At 46.8% G+C, this 16,825-nt stretch overlaps 2 protein-coding genes across 2 annotated transcripts in view; both read right to left on the minus strand.

The window, feature by feature from the left end:
- Window positions 1-16,825, minus strand: part of SYN3 (synapsin III) — a gene marked incomplete at both ends in the record, with an annotated part of 425,000 nt that overhangs the window by 14,774 nt on the left and 393,401 nt on the right. The window contains 2 exons of the mRNA XM_079715155.1: window positions 2,340-2,414; window positions 6,954-7,096. Of these exons, the coding sequence (XP_079571281.1) occupies window positions 2,340-2,414; window positions 6,954-7,096 (218 nt within the window). The remainder of the gene's footprint in view (window positions 1-2,339; window positions 2,415-6,953; window positions 7,097-16,825) is intronic.
- Window positions 16,560-16,814, minus strand: LOC307060754 (CDC42 small effector protein 2-like; the record flags this gene model as incomplete). The annotated part of the gene is made up of 1 exon (XM_079715464.1): window positions 16,560-16,814. The coding sequence occupies one exon, from the start codon at window positions 16,812-16,814 to the stop codon at window positions 16,560-16,562; it is 255 nt and encodes an 84-aa protein (XP_079571590.1).

Genomic DNA, 16,825 nt, shown 5'->3' on the forward strand with positions numbered 1-16,825 from the left:
TCCCAGGCCCAGCCTGTGGGGACAAAGGGCATATTCTCCTCCTGCCTGGGGAATGTGGGCAGAGGAGTCTGGCAGGCTGCTCTTGTCTGGCCTGGGGGCCTGGTCCTCTGGACCCGCTGCTTTTTTTCCCTTTCCAGCCACTTGATGGCTGCAAGGCCTGTTTGCTTTGCAAGGGAAGATTTCAGTGCTGGACTTTGACCCTGCAACAAGAGGATGGTTGTATCTGGAGAAGTCTTCCTGGCCTTGCACTTGGCTTCCCTCATGGTGGCTGGATTTGGAGTCACAGGGGACTTTGTGTCAAACGTTCTTGCTTCTCTCTCCACCCTCCAGGGTCACATGGGGGCACGCCTGCTCTGAGATCTACTTGTGTCTCTGAGCCATAAGGCCTGGAATGAGCTGAAGTGCTCTCAGAACCAGATCTTTCATCTCATCCGCTAATGCCCCTTGAGGCACTGAGGGTTCTGTCCATGAATTTGCAGAATGGAAAGTGAATTCCAGGCCTCAGCAGACCCACTCCCATGGTAGGCTCCTGCAGAGATGGCCCATGTGGCCTGGGACTGAGCAGAGCCAGGGAGATAGTGCCCTGATGGAGACATCTGTGAGTAGCTTGTGAGGCATTGGGGAAGGCTGGGCTCACATTCTGGAAAGGCCATGAAGAAAAGGGCCAAGGCTGTCCTATGAATGCCCACTGGGGGAAGGATGTGACTCCCCCAAACCAGGTGATTCAGTTGTGCCAGGTAATGAGCACAACTCCCCTGAGACTAGTTAGCATAGGTGGGTACCCACCTGGAAGGTAGTAGCTGCCACCTGGGATTGAGTGGAAGGGAAGGAAGCCAACATTTACAGTGCCCCTCCCTGCCATAGGCCAGCACTGGGTTAGGTACTGAACACCCCTCTCTCATTCAGCCCTCTGGCTTGGGTATGTTAACTCCAATTTACAACTGAAGAAATTCAGAAAGGGTAAACTTACCCTACGTAATACAGCTTGGAAGGGGCAGGACCACTCACTTTCGTTCATGCTACTTCCTCAGCTTAGAGCCCTGAACCAGCAGTTCCATGAGGACAGTGACTGTGTTATATCCCTCCCCTAAGTCTCACTCAGTCATCGTTGCTGTAGCAGGGTGGTCCCACTCCAATCTCTAGGGGCAGAGATGTGACATAGGCCTATATAATTACAGCATTGCTGCTTTCTGGACCATAGTGATTGGTTCAGGGATGGTCATATGATCTAAGTCAGGCCAATCTGTGAATAAGGCTCTATTCCAGGCTTTGACTGCAATGGTTGGGAAAGACACCTTCTTTCTGCTGGACTTGACACTGTCAAGATATAAGCTTGGAGTCATTATGGGCCACCATATGAATGACCAGAATGAAATCAACATAGAAGCCAACATATTCTATCCAACTTAAGGGGGTAGAATAAGTTCTAAAGTCCTACCTGGAGCTGTACCTCTGGAGTTTTCATTGCCACAAGCCAATAAATCCCCCTTTGGTTCAAACTCATCTAATTTGTGTTCTGACACTTGCAACTGATACAGAGTTCTTAAAGGGAAGGATTGGGTCTTTTCATCTTGGCCTCTTTAGTGCTCAACATACATGGCATGCAGTAGGCACTCAACACATGTTCACTGAACAGACCTTTCTGACCCCAAAGCCCATGCTTTGTCCACTGTCATTGAATGCTTGCAAGCAGAAGTCACTGGGCAATCAAAAAAGGATGTATGTGTGCTGCTGGCCCCAAGAGCAGGCGACAGGTCCTTCTTCAGGTGAGGATGGCTTACAGGTGTTGTTTAAATAAGGGAGAAAGACCTGAGCGACTTTCAGCCAGAGTGCATCCCTGCCACATTCATGATTCATAGGAAGTCAACCTCTCCCTCTCATACTGAGATAGGAATAAGTCTGAGAGAGGAGTGGACAGTCCAGTAGCCCTGTTGCCCTAATAGGGATGCTTCCATGCAGCTGTCAGAGCAGGAAAAGACTGATGAGGACTTCTTGCTCTCTTCCTACAGCAGCTGGGTAGGGCGGGAAAGACCCCTGGACTTGGAGTCAAGATATTAGGGTTCTACTTTCAGCTCTGTCACTGATTAGCTCTGTGACCCTGGACAAGTCACTTTCCCCCTCTAAACTTTCTGCCCTATCTGTAAAATGGGGTTATTTATAAAACCTTCCCTGCAGGCCATTATGGGCAGTAACGGGAATCATGCCTAGGAAAGTACTCTGTGGGTGGAGAGACACTGGCCAAAGTGTGAGATGGCATTCATTACAGGATCCTTACTGTATCCCTATCTATCTCCCGCTATGGCTGGTGCCTCTCCCTAAACACCTCCTTTGCCTCTTACCTCTCTGTCATGGCCACCTGCTCCAGCATAGCAGAGCCTGTGTTGGCCTTCCAGTTTCCAGAGATGGAGGTCCTCCTGTATCAGAACAAATAACACCGTGAGGGCATTAAGGATGCTGGTCATTGATCTGCTTTCCTTTTTTGCTTTGGCTGTTTGGCGGCTCTGATTCAAATATCTGGCTTACATTCTGACATGTATTCTTAGGTAACGCATCCAGTCTTCAGAATTATTTTTCTGTTTTTATTTCCCTCTGTGTTGACTGTCTTATTTGTTGGGTCTTGTGTGTCTTTCCCCAAGCCACCTCTGAAATATAAAAGTTAAATTTAACAAATGCCTACACTATCAGATTAAATCCTGCACACTTTGGCCTCCTGTTTTCACAAGAACTAAGGCAGTATAGCCCCCGGTGACTCTGGAATCTTTCTTGAGAGCCATGGAGAGAAGTGATCACTCTTCCATGGTGACGAGGAGGAAGGCCTTCTGGCTCTGCCTGCCTCACCCTCTTAGTTCCCTTGCCCTTTCTCCAAAGCCCATGGATATTTCCTGTGTGTAGGCCTCCACACACCTTTTTCCCTTTGCCTGATCCAGTCTTCGTCGCCATCTTTGCCTCCCTAAGTCCTACTCATCCTTCAAGTTTCATCTGAAAATGTGACTTCCTGAGAGTACATGTTCCCCAAGAAGAACCCCCTATACTACACCCTATACCAATGTTTAGTAATGCTCACCTCACTTGCAATGACTACTTTAGTGTGCTGTCTTTCCTGAGGGCAGGGAACATGTTTGACTCATCCCTCTGTACCTCTAGTGTCCAGTGGTCCCTGGCATGGAGTAGGTGCCCAGCAACTACCTACTAGGTAAGGGACTGTGTATGTTGAAGAGCAATCCAGACAAACTATCTCTAATGGCATATCTGGATTCAGCAAAGACTGAATGGCTTTAAGCAAAGTGGCAGAGGTAAAGCAATTTGTTTCATGACCAAGGGAAGGCATGTGATTGAGGTTTAAGGGTGAACCAGGAGAGGAATTGCTATAAAATGTCTTTCTAAAAGAGAAAATAAAATGTATCTGAGCACAGCAGATGCTGAGAATAGATGGTGGCCAATAGGAGACATAATGACTAAGGGTAGCAGTGACATTGATAAGCTTCATGTCAATTAAGTTTAGTTCAGCTCAATGCAATTCAATTCAATTTGGCAAACAATCACCAGGCCTCCCTACGTTCTGGGTACAGGACTAATCTGAGTGTGCAGAGATGACCCCTTCCTCGAGCTGCTCACTACCTTAAAGGGTAGACCAGCCTAAAACCAGAACATAGGCATGGTAGGGTTAGCAGTACATGAGGCATGAAGCACTCCGGGGAAGCAAAGGAGAAACCAGTCACTTAACATGAACCCCAGAAGGTAGCGATTGAGAGGTGCCTGGGAGGATGAGTAGGATTCAATAGAGTGGGATCTGCACGGTAACAAGGGAAGGTAAGAACTGACTTGAGTCAGATGGATGTGAGTTTGAATCTCAGTTCTAGCATTTTCTAGCTGTATAACCATGGACAACATCTCTGAGTCTATTTTCTCATTGGTAAATGGGAATAATTTTAGTACCATGCTTATAGGGCATTGTGTGGATTAAAGGAAAGATTCCCATAAATCTCTTAGTACAATGAGTGCTACTATTACTTTTCAGTAAGCGTAGACAAGAAGAAAAAAGCATTCTAATGCCAGAAGCAGCAGGAACACAAGCCAGACTGGTCTCCTTCCAAGCAGATAACGATAGTGAGAGCTGATATTTAGTGAGTGCTTTCTATGTCTGAGACATGGGTCTAAAAGCTTTATAAGCACTGGCTTATTTCAGTCTCACAAACCTAATGAGATGGATATTATTATTATTATCATTCCCACTGAGTGGCAGAAGCCACTAAACCATATCTGAGAAACTCTGTGCTCTTAACCATGACTCTTCATGGCAGAGCCCATCACAGGTTTGGGGAAAAGAGCTGATTGGCCCAAATGTGATGCAGCTGCTAGAATGTAGGATGGGATGTAGACTGTGACAACAGAATCTATGTTTATGACACATGTATGAAGCTGACCCCCTTGAGGAAGGGGCAGGGGTGAGTGGAAAGGTGCTGCCTAAGTAACTTTGGAAATTAGTGGAGACTGTATGACTAAGTACAAAAGAAACTGTATGTAAGTCCTGTACCATAGTTGGTGAAGTTGTTTCTCATGGGACTATGGCTTGACAGCTCTGCAACTGTACACATATACTGTGGATGAACAAAGAAGTACATGGATGGGGGATGGTGGGAGCCAGGTTTTTTCCCTGTTGGAGTGGGAAGTTACAGATAAGCAACCTGGGAAGGCTAAAATGAATCATGTGGTACTGGATGAAAGTCTGACACATCAGTATGAACTCTGTTTAGCTTTAGCTATAGATGGATATGTATGTATGTATGTGTGTGTGTGTGTGTGTGTGTGTGTGTGTGTGTGTGTGTATAATTACAGACGTGTGTATACACAGGTTGAGATACACATATTTATGTCCCAGCTCTGTCTGCTGAGAGGACTTAGAAACAATGACACCCAGTGGCAACAAGCACAAAGGCCCAAGTGCTGGGCAGGAAGTGGGCCAGAAAGGACACTGAATGGTCATGGGCAGAGAGGGCGTTCTACACTGAGGTGTGACATGAACACTCTCCCTCGGATGTGGGCCAACCCAGGGTCCAGGAAGCACCATAACTAATGACAAATTGGAGCTGTCAGGGCAGAAAGGCTCAGCATAAAGAATGCAGCAATGAGGTAATCCTCAAGAAGGGAAACTGGGACAAGGTGTTGTCAATGTCAAGTGGAAACGCTAACAATGAGGAGAGGAGGGAAATGATTATCATGAGGGATGGTGGAGGCCTCAGGAATGCACTGGACCAGGTACTGGAATATTCTCCAACTCAGAGAGGTTGGGGGTGGCAGGGGGAGGTGATCTTATCACCCTGAGGGCATCTGAGAGCAGTGACAGGTCTGGCCTGGCTCATGGGTGGAAGAGAGCGATTGGCAAGACTGGCCAGAAGTAGTTCTTGGCTCCATCCCTTTCCTGGGCATATTTCCTTATAGGTCAACTGACTGCATCTTCTCCAGTTTCCCAGGCAATGGCAGAGTGGAGTGGTTGCAACAGAGACTGTGTGACTTGCAAAGCCTAAAATTACCATCTGATCATTTACAGAAAAAGTTTGTAGACCCCCGGTCTAGGCAATCCAGGTAGTGCAAAAGCAACCCTAGATAATACAGAAGTGGATATGTATGGCTGTGATCAATAACACCTTATTTACTGAGACAGGTGGAAGCTGGATTTGGCCTGTGGGCTGTGGCTTGCTAACCCTGATCTGGAGCACAGCTCCACCACACAGAAGCAAAGGACTTTCTAACTGTCCAGAGTCAGCTGTTGTAGTCCTCAAAGATGGAACCAGGCAATCAGTGTGCCATACATGCTTGGAAAGCAGGCACCTGTTGCCTCTCTGGGGTCTCATCATTCCAAGTGGAGACAACAATATTCCAAAGTGAGACAGAGAGGACTTGGGGCAGATAAGACCTCTCTAAACACCAAGCCCTCCACCTGGTCAAGAACTCCCACTCATCCTTGTAACTGCAGCTCCAGCGTGAGTCATCCTTTGCCTGAACCACCCCTGGGATGAATGTGTGTTGGATTTTCTGGCATTCATCCCTTTTCTTTTAGTCACACAACCTCTATTTCCACTGGATAATGACCCTGCCCATATTGCATGCTATCTTGGTGGGACTCTTCATACTGCTCATCTACATTCCTCTAACTAATAAGCATGTGACCACAGTTGGATTAATCAGCACTGTTTCCACGGAATCACGATCTTGAGTTAAGCCCTGAAAATGATTAGGGCAGATTCATTTCCTAATGGGGTACCATGAAGACTGTATATTACTTCTGGCTACCCAGATTCTTGGGGCTGCCCTGGACCCTAATATTTCTGAAATTGATAATTTGGGGTTTTGTTAGTTCTGATCATCCATCTAATAAATTCCCTTAAAAAAAACTTCACCAAATTAGTCAGGTATGTTTTTTACTAATTGCAGCTGAAGAAATCTGATGTAATCTCCTTCCTGATCTTATTTGTCCCAGAGAAACTTTTTTGCAGCCCATAGCCCCAGAGCCATCTTTTTACAAATACAGGTCAGATCATGACACTTCACTGCTCAGAAGGGAAGAGAATAAAATTCACAACCCTCAGCAAGGCATTCAGGGCCTTCCTTGATTTGTCCCTAAGTCTCTCTTCCATGTATGTCTCCTATGACATACATCAGGTATATACTTGGAAACATGCCAACAGTCTTTCTTTCTCTGGGGGAAACAGGCTTCATTTGGGCAGACAGATTTCCACCCTGGGATAAGCCATAATGGAACATCAGCCTTCCGCTGTACTAACCAGAGAAGAAGGGTGGTAAAGGAGACAGAAAGGGAGAATAATGATGTCCCTATGGGGTCTCTGCTCTGGGGCAGAGAAGACAGGGCATGACATGTATTTTTAATCTCCGTTCTTCTCACACTCTGCTCCTACCCTTCCTCCCAGCTCCCCAGCCCCTGCCCAGGGACTCACATGTAAGCTTTGTAGTTGGATCCAATTTTCTGGATGCGGATGTCGTACTTGGAGTCGATGAAGGCCTCGGTGGTGGCATAGGTTTTGGCCATAGCCACCATGCTGGTGATGTCCTGGTAGTCATGCTGGTTTTCTACTTTGATCTGTGTGGGAGGATGAGGGGTTGAGTACCACCCACCCAGCATTCACTGGGCACCTACCCAGTGCTGGGACCCAGGGCTGCGCCGTATATAGTAACCTTGAGAAGGTCGCCTGCCTGGCAGGGGAGGCAGACCTAGAAAACAAGTCACCCCACCACTTCCTGTGGAAGAGAAAGGCAGCATTCCACTTGGGGAGTCAAGGGAATCTTTATAGAAGGGGTGGGCTCTGAACAGGGTTTGGAAGAATGAACGCAATTCTCACATGGACTATGGAGCAGGTGCGTTCTCTGGAGAGGATGGGGGATGGACAAGGCAGAGGCAGGAGGAGCCCGTAGGGAGGGGGGATGGGCCAGTAGTTTGGACTGGCCAAGGGGACAGGAAGGTGGGGGGATGCCTGAAGAGGGTCTTCAGGGAATAGACCATGGAGGGCCTCAACAGCTTTCGTAGGGGATAGGATGCTAGCCTGAAGACTCTGCAAAGCCACTTGACGGAGAAGAGTTTAAACAAGAAAGTAGCCTAATTTGTGTTTTAGAAAAATCACTCAAGCAGCTGTGTAGAGGGTTGGATGGAGGGGTGTGATGTGGGATAGAGAGAGACCAGTTAGAAAGAAGAGAGTATGTATGTGTGTATGTGCATGTGGTGTGCATGGGCAGGGTGTGTGCATGTGGGTTGTGTGTGTGAAGTGTGTGGAGGATGTGTGTGTGGGGTGTGTGGGGTATGTGGGTGGAATGTATATTTTGTGATGTCTATGTGTGGTGTTTGCATGTGTGTTGTGTGGGGTGTGCAGTGCTTTTGTGTGTGCAGTCCATGTGTGAATGTGTGTGTGTGGGAGTGTGCACGCACTGGACATGGCTAACTCTGCTAGTCCAAAGGCCTGGGGGAGAAACTTGCTCACACTGTTTACTGGGCTGAGGCCAGGAACATGCGGTGGTGTCCTGGGGTCAAGGAGAGGTCTTAGGAGAGCTTCCAAGGCCAAGTGCGGGGGATGAGGCCAAGGCTTTGTGACAGCGATCTCAAGACATAACAGAGGCTGACTCCCAGCACCTGTGGACAGCTGGGTGGGTGCTCCCTCCCCTGTCATCCTCACTCGGACAGCAGCAGAGGGGTTCTGAAGCTGGGCCAGCAGTGGGCAGAGGCCAGATCCACTGAGGGGCTGGGTGGGTGCTGAGCAGCCTGTGTGGGAGGTGGTCCTGTCCTTACAGCCTCTTCTAGTCCTTTCCTGCCCACCCTTCAGGCTCAGCAGTGCCCTGACCACTCCCTCCCTCCATGATGATGCCCACTCTCATCTGCCCCAACTTCACAACTTGCATGGCATCTTCACAGCTCTCCTTTGGGACCCAAAACAGGATTGTGAGGCAGGCAGGGTGGCCATTATTATGGCCACTTAACATGTGGAAACGGAGATTTTACTCCTTGTCCAAGGCCATATAGCAGTTAAGCACAGAGTTGGGAATGAAACTCAGGACTCCAAAAGCACAGCTGTTCTTTGAACAATCTCAGGGTGTCTACAAGTGCATGCCTGCAGTCCCACCCAACAGATCATACACAGCGATGGGGAGGGAGGCTTGGCAAACCTTCTCTCTTCTTGGCTCTTTGAGCAACCCAGCCTCAGTGGCAGGGTGCCTCCTCCCACCGGAGGCCGAAACTACCCTTTGTTCTAGGTCCTCTAAGGCTCTGACTGCCTGCTGTTCCCTCCTCCCTCAGTAATAGGACCCTTAAGTTTTACCTGGGCATCTGGTCTCTCAGCTAAAGATTATTTTGTTCCAGTCTCCTTACAGGTAGATGTGGTCAAGTCTCTAAGTCTGGCCAGTGAAACTGTGAGTAGATGTGATGCGAGCAGCCTCTGGGTGGTGCCTTTAAGATGAAGGGAACCCTAACCCTTTCCTTCTCCCTTCTTCTACCTGACTGGGATGTTTACATGATGGTGGGAGCTGGAGCAGCCATCTGGACCACAAGATGGAAGCTGCATGTTGAAGATGGCTGACTAATAAGGTGGAAGGAACGTGGATTTCCAACACCATGGAGTCCCCAGTCAGCCCTTGATTGTGTATGCTCAGACTCCTACATGAGAGCAAAGTAAACCTTAATCTCGTTTAAGCTATGGTTATTTTGGTCTTTGTTAAAGCAGCCAAACTATATTTCTGCCCTGTATTTTTCATCTCTTGCCCTTTATTGATTCTTTATCCTTTGGATTAACATGATCATGGATCCACTAATCTCAAACTGTTCCTGCTTTTCAGTACCTCAGTTACCACTGCTCTCTCTGTCACTACATCCTCATTTCCCACTCACTCCTAAACCAGCGCTCTCTGGATGTTATTCCCCACCACTCCACCGAAACTGATTTGGCAAAGGTCACCTTCGACCTCCTCATTGGCAAATACAGTAGAGCTCCCTTTGCTCCCTATCCTGCTTTGGCACTCTATGGTATCTGAAGCCACTGAACTTTTCGAAATTTGGTTTTCATGCCACTATTTTCTTCCCTTTTTTTCCTGGCAACTTCTTCAAAGTCTATATTGCTTCCTCTTCCTTCAACTGCCCCTTGGGTGGTCATAATGTTTCATTCTCAGCCAACATTTGGGATCCGGTAAAGAGAGAGTTAACAAAATGAAAGAATGGGGGTGAGAGCTTGCAGGGACAGCTCATCTAATTCACTTTTGTCACTGGGTGGATTTGGAAAGGACCAGAGCTACTTCTGGTTTCCTAGTCAGAACAGCAAACGCCGCAGGCTGTTTCAGAGATTTCTGGTTGTCCACAACATCCATTCTCTTCTTCTATAGCAGTGAAGCACCTTGGTCTGGGGGTGCATGACCATCCAGAATAAATATTACACTTCCCCATCTCCCTGGCACCTGTGTGTAGTCATGTGATCATGGTTGTGCGATCAAATTTTGGTCAATGAGATGTGAGCAGAAGTGCGGCCTGAACTTCCAGGTCTGCCTTATAAGGGAAGTTTGTGTGGGGGGATGCTTTTCACTTCCTCCTTTCCTCATCCTGCTAGCTGCAGTGGGCTAAATTGAAGACCTTGTGTCTGAAGGGCAACACCCCAGGAAGGAATGATCAACAGGATGGAAGGAGCCTGTGAGGCGAGAGAGAAGGTCCTAGCTTGTTTAAGCCACCTTAGGTCTTTGTTACAGCAGCCGAACTTCATCCTTAAGTAAATATTTGTTGAATGCATCATGCATGCATTCATTTATTTACAGGATAGACAAAAGAGAGCAAAGAGAGAAAGTATAGATGTAGAGGTTTAATTATTAATTAATTAGTGGTCATCCCAACCTCCCTCTGTGAGCCCTTCTCTCCTAGAGTAGTCAGGTTGTTTGGGGTGGGGAACTCATCCTGCCCTCTTCAGGACTGAGCAGGTATCTCATACATGGGCTAGTAATTTTGTTCTCAAATTGTGTGATGTCTGAGCCCCATAAAACCTGGCTCTCCCACTGGCTCCACACATGTCTGTCTCCCCATTAGACTGTGAGCTTCCTAAGGACAGACAACATGTCTCGGTCCCAGTTGTAACACTAGTGCCTGGCATGTTGCAGATCCTCCAGACGTGTTTGCTGGATTGATTTTAAGAAGCCTGGATAAAGATCTGCTTGTAACTTGGGAGGAGGCAAGCGGATGGAAGGAAAAATAAGGGTGCTTGGAAAAAGGCAAAGAAAATGTGTTTCAGGGAAACATGTTTTACGAGGTGAATTTTTCTGTAAATGCTCAGGCTGGATTCCACACTCAGAGGTTTACCGCTTCCTAGTGTAGCGCCGGTGGTGCAATCGGTTAGCGTCAGCCCAGTACTTGTAAGAGGTTTACAGCTTCCATTGTGAGCCCTGAGAATCTGGTGAAGTCAGGGACCCTGGAGAATGGAGCAGGTGGCCTGGTGGGTGGTGCTGGAGGGGACTCTGGGTGGGTGCTCAGGCCATAAAGGGAGGTGGGGTGAGAAGCTATTGAGGACGGCTAGCCATGGGGAGGGTGGAACGGCTGCTGGCCCGGGGAGGGAGTTACTAGCTGGAAACCCCTCCAACTGTTCACAGAGACAAGCTGAAAACAGGAAGCCTGAAATGAGCTGTGATTCAAGATTACCCATTTCCTGCTCTGGGGACCCGTGCCGGGGTGCCACACAAGCTCCTTGACTCTGAAGTCGCACACCCTCACGCTACCTCCCTGTCCCCTCTACGCGCCCTGTCTCTTCTCTCCTCCTTCCTCGCCTTCCCTCCCTCTCCTCCTCCTGGGCCCCATCCTTCGTCTCTCCCACATCCACTGCCTTCTCCCATCCCTTTCCTCTTACTTTTAGTATCATCTTCCTCCTCTTTGTCCCGTTCCCTCTGTGTTTTCCTTTGTCCCCTCTTACTTCTCCAGTCTTTCTCCATCTCTCCTTTCCCCCTACTTCTCTACGTCCCTCTGCTTTCCCTGCCCCCTTCTCAGTGCCTGTCTCCTTCTTCCTGCCTCCCTTCCATGCCGTCCTCACCCTGCCCCCATCTCTCCTACCTCCTTTCCCTCACTGTTTCCCTGTTCAGTTGCTCACACTTTCCACCTCTCCAGCTTTTTGAACTGCTTTACCTCCCCGGTGTGAGTGAGTGGGTGAGTGTGTGTGTGAGAGTGTGTGCGTGCACACCTGTGCTCCATCAGCAGGGTGAGCGAGGAGGGAGAGTGAAAACAGAGGGAGAGGAACTGGAGAGAGGAGTCAGGGGACAATTCCGAATCTCCTCAGTGGGATTCATCTCAGAGGTCTCCTACTCCAAATCCCAGCTGGGACGGGCAAGTCATCTTCTACGGCTCGGAAGACTGTGCACTATTTGCTTGAACACTTCTAATAACAGGGAGCTCACTACTGGGCAAGGCGGCTCATACCATCTTAGGGAACTTGTTCTACTGTATATTAGACCAAGAGTGAACGAATGGTTCCAGTGGTTGATCATGCAGGGTACATCTCGGCCCTCTGCCTTGTGTCTGCTTTTCATCCACTGGATGAGAGCCACCCAGCTGTGCCTAAGTCACTCTTCTTTAACCCATCCCAATGTGAGCTGGTTCCAGACCCTTTACTACCTTAAAATGCTCCCCTTTGATACTCTCTTAAACTATGTGGTGTCCAAAATTACACACATACTCCAGATGTGGTCCTACCAGTTGAGATTGGATAAGACCGTCACCTCACTCTACCTGGAACACATCTGGCCTAATCCTGCCTCAGGGCCTTTGCACTTGCTGTTCCTTGCTTGCATGGCTCACAGCCTCACTTCATTCAGGTCTCTCCTCCAGCCTCACCTTCTCAGAGATGCCTTTTCTGACCACCATGTGTGAGGTTACTCCTCCCACCCAGCACTCCTCATTCACATTACCCTGCTTAATTTTTCTCCATAGCATTTCCACCACCACTTCCTTATCTATTTATTTGTTTGTTGTCTTTCTTCCCTACCATTCCGCTGAGATATAAGCTCTGCAAGACCACTGTTATATTTCAAGCACCTATAACAGCAGGGAAAAATAGGCGCTCGGTAAATTTGTTTTATGATAGAATAAATATATGTAAGTATTTACAAATATGTATTGAGTGCCCATTATATATTCAGAGACTAACTGATCATTTTTCCAGATACTATGCTGGGGGCTGGGGATGCAATAGAGAACAAGATTTATGATTCTTATCCAAATGGAGCTTTGTGCCTATTAATTATCTTGCTCCTATTAACGTAGCTAAATAAAATATTAGCATTTCTAAGATCCATGTGGAGCTTGTTCTAAGCTAATGTCTCTAGATCATTTTTATTTTATTATTTATTATTTTCATTTTTATTTTTTTTGCGATACGCGGGCCTCTCACTGTTGTGGCCTCTCCCGTTGCGGAGCACAGGCTCCGGACGTGCAGGCTCAGCGGCCATGGCTCACGGGCCCAGCCACTCCGCGGCATGTGGGATCTTCCCGGACCGGGGCACGAACCCGTGTTCCCTGCATCGGCAGGCGGACTCTCAACCACTGCGCCACCAGGGAAGCCCCTCTAGATCATTTTTAAACACAAGATCCTAAGAATCCACATCTCTCCAAGCTTGGACTTGAGTGGTTTTAATCCCCGAGTAGGATTTTATGTCTACCTTTTCCAGTCTTGGTTGGAATCCAATATTGATTCTGTCGTCTGACCTGTTAACTCTCCCTCTCAGCTCTATGTCATTCAAGATTTTGGTGCACTCTTCCTATACATGTAATCCAGCTCTTTGATTTTACCTAAGTTACTTCTCTGAGCTTTAGTTTCCTTACCTATTAAAGGTGATTATAACAATTACCTTGCAGGATTATTATGATTTTTAAATGGAATTATAATGAATGTCAAAGGACCTACCTAGCATAGCGCCTGGCACCTAGTAGGTGCTCAACCAAAGTTGTTTATCTTTAATTAGATAGTTGTTGAGATTCTTTGCTGACCTTGAACCATCAATCAATGCTTTTTTTTTACAGTTATTTATGCAATTATTCATCCAGTGCCAAAGCTATCTCCTGTATAGTCATCCAAATTGATGAGGAAAAGTTCTTCTTTTTAGATGAGTGCCAGCTAATAAATGCAGAATAAGTAAGAGAATGAGAATGTCAGCCTTCTGCAACAATTATGTTACTGCAACAACAGATCTAGGCAACAATGCTCAATGCCGAAGACCACTGGGAAAGACTGATGGAGAACTCCCTAATGCGTATATCAGGCAGACAACACCTGAACTCACAGATCAGTCTTAAATCCTAAAAGAGAGATAGTCAGACATGATTACATCTACAGATATGCAAGAGAAACACTCACTACCACCTATGAAATATTCTTGCCAAAACCTAGAACTTGAATCAGACCAAGTCTCTATATTCATCCACCAGGTCATAAGAAATGCAGACATTGGAAGAACACCACAGAGCTGTAATCAGCTGAATTCAGAAGGTAGGAAATTCTGCAGGAAAATGACCTTTTTTTCCCCTTCCAACCACTAAACAACAAGAAAAACAAAACAGAAGGAAGGGAACTGTTACAGATCAAAAGAGACTTCCATCATACCAACCGTGTGAACTATGAAGGCTTTATTTGGATACAATGAAAGAAAATCAATTAACATAGGACTATTGAATACTGACTATTTACTAGATATTAAAGAATTATTACCAAACTTTTAGGTGTAATAATACTATTTGGCTATGTTAAAAAAGAAGTCCTTATGTATTAGAAATTCAAACTGAAATATTTTTAAAAAAATATTTGTTTATTTATTTATTTACTTGGCTGCATTGGGTCTTAGTTGCGGCATGTGGGCTCCTCGTGGTGTGTGGGCCTCTCTCTAGTTGTGGTGCACAGGCTGTAGAGTGCGTGGGCTCAGTATTTGTGGCGCATGGGCTTCGTTGCCCCACAGTATGTGGGATCTTAGTTCCCTGATCAGGGATAGAACCCGCGTCCCCTGCATTGGAAGGGGGATTCTTAACCACTGGACCACCAGGGATGTCCCCATACTGAAATATTTACAGAGGAAATGATGTGATATCTGGGATTTGCTTTAATATAAGCTGGTGATCCACAGAGACAGAAAGTAGATGCGTAGTTGCCAGGAGCTGAGGTAAAAGGGGAATGGGGAGTGACTGCTAAAGGATATGGGGTGAGGAAAATGCCTTGGAATGATACAGTGGTGATGGTTCCTCCTTGAGGAAGCCACTGAATTGTACTTTAGAAGACAAATTAGTCACGTGAGCCAATTCCTTAAAATAAATCTATCTATCTATGTATATACTTCTTATTGCTTCTGTTTCTTTGGACAACCCTGATGAATGCATTGTCTCAACTAGAGCTGCAGCAAGAAGACAAAGATGCCACCTCCCAAAGTGATCTGTGACAGAGACCACTATGGCCAAGAACTGGTAGATTCACCCACGTTGATATTACAAGGTTGGGGTCCTGGAGATTAGAGATTCTGAGACGGTGATTTCTTAGGAAAAGTTTATGCCAGCCTACCACTCCTCCCTTGTGCTACGTCTGGCAGGAGCTTCAGTGGGACACCCAGCAAGACTGATATGTGTCGGGGGCTGAATCCTTCCCAGGCCAATCTGCAGGTAAGCATCCTGCCTTTGGTTTATCCAGGCTAAGGATGTACGTGCTTCCTGTGGCCACAGGTGGGTTGTGTGGAGAGAGCAGCGGCTGAAGGAGAGCGGCATCTCCACTGCCACCACCCTGGTGCAGGCCATAGCATCCCTCTTTGGACTGCTGCAATCATCTCTTTTAAAATTCCTCTTGCCTAAGCCAAACCTCAGACTGATTTCCTCAGACTCTCTGGGTGTGGGCCAAGTCATCAGTATTTTTGGAAGCTTCCCAGGCAAATGCGTGCAGCCCAGGTTGAAAAGCTTCTATGATCTGGTTCCTGGTCATCTCTCTTTTGCACTCAGCCAAACTTGTCCCTGACCTACTACTGCTTTTGTACTTGCTATTCCCACTGGTGGAATCATTTTCCTGAATACCTTCCCATGGCTGGTTTCTTCAGGTCTCAGCCCAGATGACCCCTCAGAGGCTTTTCCAACTACCTGATATCAAGTAGCTACTCCTTCCTGGGAAGTCTCTACTGAATTATCACTATTTTTTCTTACCATCTTTGACTATCTGAAATTACTTATTTGCTAATGTGCTATTGTCTCTCTCCTCCATTAAAATGTAAGCCAAATAAAACCAGAGCCTCCTGTGTCTTGCTAGGAGACAATATAACAGAGCGTTGAAGAAGGCAAGCTCAAATCCCAGCTCCATCACTTATTAGCTGCATGACCTTGGGGAATTTACTTAGCTTCTCTGTGTCTCACTTTCCTTATCAGCAAAATGTGGGTAACTTTTTTTTTTTTGAATGCAAGCTTTTCTTTTATTATAACTCTAAATAAAAGTCATACTTCTAAAATAAGCTACAAATTGCCTTTTTTTGTGAAACTGATGTGACTTGGTGCCACAGCTAACCTTTCTCTCATAGCAGCAGTATCATCAGCCTGTGGCAGCAAGAAAATGTTCATTTCTGGCATCCCATGGGCTCCCATACAAGCAACTTCATAAAGCATGCAGATACTACTCTGCTGAAGTTTCAAATGAATAGAAATGATCATTGTGCTTATGGGTCTCATACCTTCCAAAATATACATAAATGGTGACAAATTAAAATAGCAGTTCTTTGCTTACCAATAAAATCATAAGGCAGAGGGGTTGGAGGTGGAAAGAGAAATTGTTAAAAATGCAGGAAAAAATGCAAAACAGTGCTAGCATTCACAAAAAAGATCATGCTAAAATCAGATCCATATTCATAAAAATCAATCACTAAGCCACAATCCAAAGAACTCTGTCCATGAGTCCAAAGGCATGCATGCCAGCTGAAGGAAATGCAGGATTCTTCTGACAATAGTTTCTTCAGAGCAGAACAGTAACGTGTCACTGGAGTAATCACAACAGGGTGAACAAGACGCCATCACATGGAGTAGGGGTCCGGAGCTATCCTGCCTTCGTGTCCACGAGCTGCATCTGCACATTGGCAGCCATGCCACCCCCGTAGCCTCCCTTGGACTGCATCTGGTTCTGAATGGAGCTAACGGAATTCATCCCACTGAACAGGTCTCCTGACCCCAGGTGAGCCGTGTGCACAAAGTTTGCGGGATCTCCAATCATACTTCGGTCAATCCGCCGGCACCTTTTAGGTTGAGGCTGTTCTGCAATACAGCAGTTGAAACACAACCAGAATTCACTCATGCTTACAGTCC

Source organism: Hyperoodon ampullatus (assembly GCF_949752795.1).
Source record: "Hyperoodon ampullatus genome assembly, chromosome: 11".
In the NCBI taxonomy this organism is placed as follows: domain Eukaryota; kingdom Metazoa; phylum Chordata; class Mammalia; order Artiodactyla; family Ziphiidae; genus Hyperoodon; species Hyperoodon ampullatus.